At 27.3% G+C, this 7,762-nt stretch overlaps 1 protein-coding gene across 2 annotated transcripts; it reads left to right on the top strand.

The window, feature by feature from the left end:
• The first annotated feature begins 5,287 nt into the window (after positions 1–5,287).
• Positions 5,288–7,533, top strand: LOC110636508 (uncharacterized). Of its 2 annotated transcripts, none has more exons than XM_021786238.2 (2): positions 5,288–5,467; positions 6,607–7,533. In XM_021786238.2, the coding sequence occupies exons 1-2, from the start codon at positions 5,432–5,434 to the stop codon at positions 7,495–7,497; spliced, it is 927 nt and encodes a 308-aa protein (XP_021641930.2). In that variant the 5' UTR covers positions 5,288–5,431; the 3' UTR covers positions 7,498–7,533. The 2 variants fall into 2 exon arrangements, with proteins under 2 accessions (XP_021641930.2, XP_021641929.2); XM_021786237.2 differs by lacking the exon at positions 5,288–5,467 and adding an exon at positions 5,488–6,518.
• Positions 7,534–7,762: the final 229 nt, after the last annotated feature.

Raw genomic sequence — 7,762 nt, 5'->3', positions numbered from 1 at the left:
TAATTAGTTAGCACATAAATCTTTATTATTTGGTGTGATCAAATCAACTAATTCAGACTAAAAATTAAAGTCTAAAATTCATAAGAAAAATAGTCTTCATAGTGACGTATTAATGTGCGAAACATATAGAAACACATTATCTTATATATTATAGTTGACATAAAATTAATTTTTACAAACACTTAACAAAGTCTGAATTAATCTTCCAGAATCACCAGTAGAAATGCAATCTTTGACTATAGAATTTAGGAATTAAGTAGCTAAGATTGCCATTAATTTTCAACTATAATGCACTAGCAAGCTAGAGGGTCAATTAATGGAGTTTTGGCTAAATTCTCCAACTTACTTACTGCACAAGTTTTAATTTCAATGAATCAAGTAAATAGCCAAAATGGTCAACTGATTAATGAAGGATAACCAAATGATTAAGCAAAACATAAATAATTAATCACTATTATATTATGTTACAATTAGCAGCTACATACATTGTATTAAGAAGATAACCATATATATTAAAAAAAAAAAAAAAAAAAAAAAACCAGCTTTGTCGTAAACTGGCTATTTTATAATCACCACCTTTGTGCCATTCCCACTTAATTAAAAGTGAACTCACTAAATTAAATATTAAGTTATAAAAAAATGTTAAGGATGCATTTAGTGACAAATAATAATAAATTTTAACGATTAGTTAGCACTATAATTAATAAGTGAATTAACTTTTTAATTTTTATTTTATTATTTGATATTCGAATTCTGAAGTTAAATTATAAGAAATTAAACTCTAATGTGATTGATTTATTACATTTAACCAAACAAAAAAGTAAATATAATATGTTGCAAGAAACTTGACTTATAATTCTTGATTGCCTGAAATCAAGAATAAAGTGAAGTCGTTAGCCATTTTGATATTTAAGACAGTAAAGATATTGAGATGACAATGAAATAGTATTTCAATCGTTTATTAAAAAAGAACATATGCAAATAAGTGTTTAGAAGTCCTTTTTATATAATTATAAGTGATATTTTAATGTGATTATCGGGATCTTATACTAATTACAAACTTATATGCAACCATATGTCACGAAAGAGTACTGTTAGCATGATTTTCGATGAGGATCTTATTAATAGTATTTAAAAACAACAATTTTATCTATATTATTTTGATCTTATCTCGAAGTGTCAATCTCCTTATCATCTATTTATTAAGAATCCAAATTATACTGTTCGTATTGCCTTATCAATTTTTCAAAGATTGAAAATCTCTCAGATAGAAATCGAAAGTTAGTAAACCTCTATATTCAACATTCTTACCCTTATAAAATCGATAATGGATGCAAGCCAATCCAAACACCCAGAGTTTAGATTTTAGGATAAATCATACAAATAATATTATTAAAATAAAAGAAAACAGTGAGAAAATAATAAAATTAAAAATATTGGACTCTAAGGCACTTTTTAATTAGTAGCCACCAGATGTATATAAGACGTATACAACTACAAGAAGAACAGCTGGATTAGGGAATAATGACATAATTTATACAGAATATTGGCATCATTAGAGTTAATCTAATGACTAAGATTGAAGTTGTATAATACTTGCATGTTACATGTAGTTAGTTTATGATTATTATTATTATTATTATTATTATTATTTTTTAAATATATATTTTTTTAATGTGAAGAGTGCCGAAACCGCTTGTCTGGGATAAAGAACAAAGGAAATTCCTAGTTTTGTCAAGATTAGCATCTCATCCATGTTCATTGTCTCTGTCAGAGAACAAGGTTTTATCAGGTTGGTTTTGTTCTTTCATTAGAGAATTTATTTTTTTTAATTAAATATGGAAATAAATTAAATTAAAATGGTTTTTATTTGGACCTTATTAGCTATCCATGCACTTTTGTTGCCACCTGTGAGGTAAGGTTCTATGTTTCATTAGCTATGGGAAAATGAGAAATTTTAAAATACAATATTTTTATGTACAATAATTTTGTTGGGAAATTTTGTCAGTCTCTGTTTATCATGGATCTAAAATACAATCATGTAGCATCCATATATTTAATAGATGGATTCCATCATATATTTTATGTCTTCAATCCATGTAAACGAGATCTATACAAGAAAAATCTAATTTTGTTATTATAGTAATTGATCGTAGTAGATTTTACATAAATTCCACTATAATTAATAGTTAAAATTAATTTTTTATATATATAATAATTACATAGAATAATTTCTTTAAGAATAATTTCAATTATTTAATTTGATACTTATGAATTTAAATAATATATAATAATGATATGAGATGAGTTTGAATTTAGAAAATACTATTTATATTAGATTTAAATTTTATATGTTGAGTATTTATTATTAAATTTATATTTATAAATAATAATAATAATAATAATAATAATAATAATAATGGATAATAAGTCAACTATAATATATCTATATAGATATGGTTGATTTCAGTTTTCTCGAGCAGTTCAATAAGAAATCTAGTACAAGCCCTAGCTAGAAAGATAATATAAGAAAATGCTTACATCTTTCATTCTTAAACTGTAAATCCAAAACTCTTCAAATGATATAATTAATATATTGCAATGTTTTCAACCGTTAATTTTATGCTTTGGATTTTTTTTAATTTTCTCACACTTATACGTTATGTATATGTTCCTTGCATGTTTCACATAAGACAAAGAGGCATACCAATTTTATGTTTTTCTTTTATTTTCTTTTAAGCTATAGTATTTTTTTCATATTGCACAGATATCCTCAGCCTAATAAATTAAAATTAATTCTATTCTTGTTGGGTCAGCCTATCAAGAAGTACTAAGCGTTTCTAATGTACGTTATTTCTATTCACGAGGATTGAATACTTAATTTCAATCAAAGGATAAGAAAATAATGAAAAAAAAATTTATATAGTCAATTTCAATTAATTTATAAGTAAAATTTAATTGTTATTTTAAGGGATATTTTTCCTTAAAATCAAGAGATTTTATATAAAATCTCTTTGTTATGGAAATAATATAAATATAAAAGTGTATTTTATGGTTATTTCGTTTAAAATAAAATAAAATTATTTTGTTATAGAAAATAATATTATTTAATAAAATTTTAAAATTCATCTTATTAAATTTTTGTAAAATGTTTTTTTTATGAAGTAGTCGATTATGAAAAATTTATTAATTAATAAAAAAAATAAAAAATTTCAACATTTTAAATTATCATATTTTTTTTACACCATCTTAAATTTTAATTAAACTAATAGATGTTAAATGTGAAATACTATAAGTGTACCTTATTTAAATCTATATAAAAAAAAGTATACCTTATTTAATTTTATTTATAATATTTTTTAACTATATGGGTTATTTTACGTTAAAAAAATATTTTTTATTGAGTTAATAAATTTTTGTAATCCATTATTTTACAAAAATTTAATGAGATGAATTATAAAATTTCTTTATTACCTTAATTTTCGTAATAAAATAATTTTAATTTATTTTAAATCAAGTAACCGTAAATAAACTTATATAAAAAAAGATTTTATATTTTGTTTCTATTTTTACTGAGTTATTATTCTAGTTTTGCATACATATCTAAAAAAAATAATATCTTGTGCTAATGTTATTGCAATTTTTTTTTTTTAATTCATGTTAGATAGAAAATTATCTGTTATTATTGTCAAATATAGTCCAGTCTCCTCATAAATTAATAGATTTATTCGCAAGATTATTGGTTTTAGATTACAACAAATAAAAATTCATGCAAGGTTAAGTAGGTATGGCAGCGGTTTGATTCTAATTGGAATTTAAATTAGATCGACGATTTCAATCCTACGGATTGGAAGTTTGGGATTGAATCGAAGGATTTCTTAAAATTTTTTTTTAATTTTGATTTTAGGTTGATTCCAATTTAATTTATTCGGTTTGATTAGAATTAATAAATAATTTTTTTAAAAAAGTGAAAAATTTAACTTTTAATCTAAAATTAAACGAAATCGATTAAATTGATTTGATCTCATTTCAATTTTAATTAATTCAATACAGTTTTAATCAAATTTAAATTTAATTAATTTTGATTCAGCTATGATCCAAATCTAGAAAGCACTCATGTATTAATTGAATTTTTATTATTTGAACTCATTATTAGGCTACTAATTTAATAACAGCAGATTTTTTTTTTTTAGCAAAATAACAGTAGATTCTTTAATTTATTATTAAATATTAAAATGATAAAAACAACCTAAAATTTATGTTCACATATATAAATCTAAACAATTAAAAAAGAAAACCTTAAATTTCAAATTCATCCACTTAAAACACAAATTTTCAAATCCATCCAATAGATATGTCACCACACCACAAAGTTTGAGACTCTTCAGGCTAAATGAACATTCTTTATAGCCTAGGTAATTTTTATAACTCATTTTTTCATTTTGTCTTATACTTCACTTCTGTTTCTTGATTTCAATTTATTATTAAAAAATCTTAAACTTTAATTTTATTTCATAAAAATCTGTCTAATCTCCTTTCCTCTCACACTCATAAAACACAGATTATTTCAATCGCTATTTGAATTCATTACAAAAATATTAATACCGTTATAATGATTTACTTAATTTCTAGAAAAGATGAGAAATTACCTTTTATCAGAAAGTATGAGTTGCATTTGTAAATGTTACATTAGAGTTCAGAAGAATTTTTTAATTTAAAAATTTATAATTACATGGTAGAGGGATTTTTTATAAAATAAAATTAAAATTTATAAATTTTTTAATAATAAATTGAGTAAGGAATAAAAGTAACGGGCTAAGAAAATTACTCCGTTAACCCCTTGAGTACCTCAAACACAAGTTTAATGTTAAAGTAATTGAGTTTGTACGGCAATGACAAATCTAGAGAAAACAACATCAGCAACACTCAAAAGAAGGAAATTTTGTTAAAAAATGGAGGATAATTATGGAAACTCATCTCACTTAAAACACAAAACCGCGTAAAGGAAAACAGCCGTTTGCATTTGCATATGTACATAAGCTTAATGGTTGCATATAAGGAAAATCTAATTGGATTTTAGCTATTGACCCCTCTGCACTGCACTCAAAAATTAAAATTTTTTATTTATTTTTATAGAGAATGAATGTGAGAGGTGTATTATTTTTAGCAAGTAATAGGCAAGGACCCTTAAAAAATGGGGTGTAGTTTAAAAGAATTTAATATTTATAAGTTTTGTTTACAATGGGAAGGTTTTATTTTTGGTCATTCCTTGATTTTTTCCTTGATTTGGATTGGTTTCTCTAGAACTTTATTGTAAAGCCATCCCTTCCCTTCCCTTTTGTCTTTATGTGTACCTTATTCTCTATAAATCACTCACTGCCCACTTTTCTTCAACTCCCCCCTTATTTTTTTATCTTGCTGGAGCAGGAAAATGGAGGAGTTGGGTTCTTTATGGAGTTTTCAAGAGGTGGGTTTTATTCTTTACTCTCTTTTCTCGTCTTTTATCTCTTTCTAAGTTCATCTGTTCATCTAGGTCACATTTCTTCATCTGGGTCTTGCTTAGTTTGGCATTTAAGGCTTATGCCTTGACTTCAATTGTATGTTTATGATGAGCCATGCACAATATTTTGAATTCATTCAGTGTTTGTTTTTATGATGATTTACTTTGTTTTTCTTTCAATTCATTTGGTTTCTTCATTATTCCGTTACGAGTAACTCTTTTCATGAATCTTTTATATCAAATATATGGTATCTGTTTGACTGTTTGTTATATGGCGTTGTCCCTGGCTCTGCCCATGAATGGTAGAAAAGCCTACTTTTATAAATAAATATGGCATTTTGCTATCTAGTTTGTTTCTCTTTTCTTGCTAGGGAATTGCAAATTATGCAATTGTATGGTGTTGTCTCTGCCTTTGATGGCATTGGCTCTGTGTTTATCTAACAGAAAAGGACTTCCCTTGGCGTATGTTATGCAGATATTTAAGGGTTTTCTTCTTTCTTCTGTTTTCCTAACAAATCCCTTACGTAAATGGAAAATGAATTAACGTCGTTCGGTGACAAGGTGGGCCTCGATTTTCATTTTTATTTTGTTTTTGTTCTGGAAAATGTGAACTTGTTTTGTCCAGCAAGGAATAGAACATGCTATCAGTTGAAACTTAAGAGAACAGAATTGTCTGTATTGATAGAAACTTGTGATATTTCATGGCATTAGTTATGGTGACCAAACCCATGTCAATTTTTGTTTTAATGGTAGGTTTGTTTGGTCATTCTCTCTCTCTCTCTCTCTCTCATTTCCTTTCCAATTTTTTTCTGGAAAAAATGAAAATTGAAAGAGTCATCATTTGACTTTGAAGGACTTGTGATCTGCATGGGTCTAAGTTGAGACTTGAGATAATAATATTTCTCCCTCACCAGTGAAAATCTTTGTTCATCCATTGGATTTATTTGGAATTTTTGTTTGTAACAAGCGAATGAGATCCTTTGATTTTTCTAACAGTATGTTTGGTGCTGATGTTAAGGTACTGATGACGATTTTAGTTCTGAATTTGAATGAAATTTACAGTGCTTTATAACTCTCAAACTAATAAATTTGTTTTGAATTGACAGAGCAATGATGAGTTGAGGCAGAAGCTTTTGTACACAACCATTGAATTGGAATCACTGAAAGCTGAAGCAAGTGAAGAGATGAGAAAGCATAAGGAGTATGTGAAGCATTTAATTGGTCTCCTAAAGATTGCATACAAAGAAAGAGATGAGGCAAAAGATCTGTTGCAGAAGCTTCTTAACAAGCTAATGCCTTCTAATTCTGCTCAATTGCATCCCACTGTTCCTCAAGCTCAACCTGAAAGCCCCCTTGTTATTCCCATGAAGGCAAACTCAAGCATTACTGAATCTAACAGTCTATCAGATACATATAATCACCAATCACATGGCTCTTCCCCTGTGGATTCCTTCTTTGATGCAGTTACTTCACCGGATTTCTCAAGCATGAACATGGCTGATTCGAGTCACATAAATTTTGTGAATAAGACCTATGTTCAAGAGTATACTGGTTCTATGTCAACAGGTTTGGTCTCTGCTTCAGTTCCCAAGATTGATCCTGCTGATGCTGCAATTGACAGTCTTATTAATGGAAAAGTCCTGCCTCAAAAAGGGAAACTGCTACAAGCCGTTACAGAGGCAGGTCCTCTTCTTCAATCGCTTCTTGTTGCAGGGCCTCTTCCCCGGTGGAGAAATCCTCCTCCACTGCAACACTTCAAGATTCCACCTTTTTCAATCAAAGAAAGTGAGACTGCAATACCAATTAATCCGAAACCTGCTGCAAATTCAAATTCTGTTGCTCAGAAACCAATGAATTCATCGTCTTATCCTGATATGTCTCGTGGTTCTTCTCAAATGTGTTCAGCTTCCATGTTAAATTTTAATAGTGGTGCTTCTGGTTCAGTTTTAGGCAGTTTTTGGCCATTAAACTCTGCCAAGAGGCAAAGATTTCTCTGAGATTCTAAAACTTTGCTTCCTCTTTCTTTTTTTTAACTTTCTTTTTGTAAAAATCAAAGTTCAGTGGTTGGTGGTGTAAATGTGATATTTTGTTTTGGGGGTTTGACTGGCATAGCTAGTCAGTTTATTTGCCTCCTATATTACTGTTACATTTCTTGCTCCTAGATTAATTAAAAAAAAAAATTCCCACTCATCTTCACTTGAATCAGAATTGCAACGGAAGAATCTCAAGAAAATGCCTATTGGCGAAATAAATCCAATTTTT

Source organism: Hevea brasiliensis, chromosome 1 (genome assembly GCF_030052815.1).
Source record: "Hevea brasiliensis isolate MT/VB/25A 57/8 chromosome 1, ASM3005281v1, whole genome shotgun sequence".
NCBI classification, from domain to species: Eukaryota; Viridiplantae; Streptophyta; class Magnoliopsida; order Malpighiales; family Euphorbiaceae; genus Hevea; species Hevea brasiliensis.
The sequence above is the reverse complement of the archived record's forward strand: the minus strand, read 5'-3'. Positions and strand labels throughout refer to the sequence as shown.

Coding starts and splice junctions, on each gene's coding strand:
- LOC110636508 (XM_021786237.2), top strand. CDS start 6,471: ATGAGATCCTTTGATTTTTCTAACAGTATGTTTGGTGCTGATGTTAAG. Junction 6,519..6,606: donor TGTTTGGTGCTGATGTTAAG/GTACTGATGACG, acceptor TTGAATTGACAG/AGCAATGATGAGTTGAGGCA.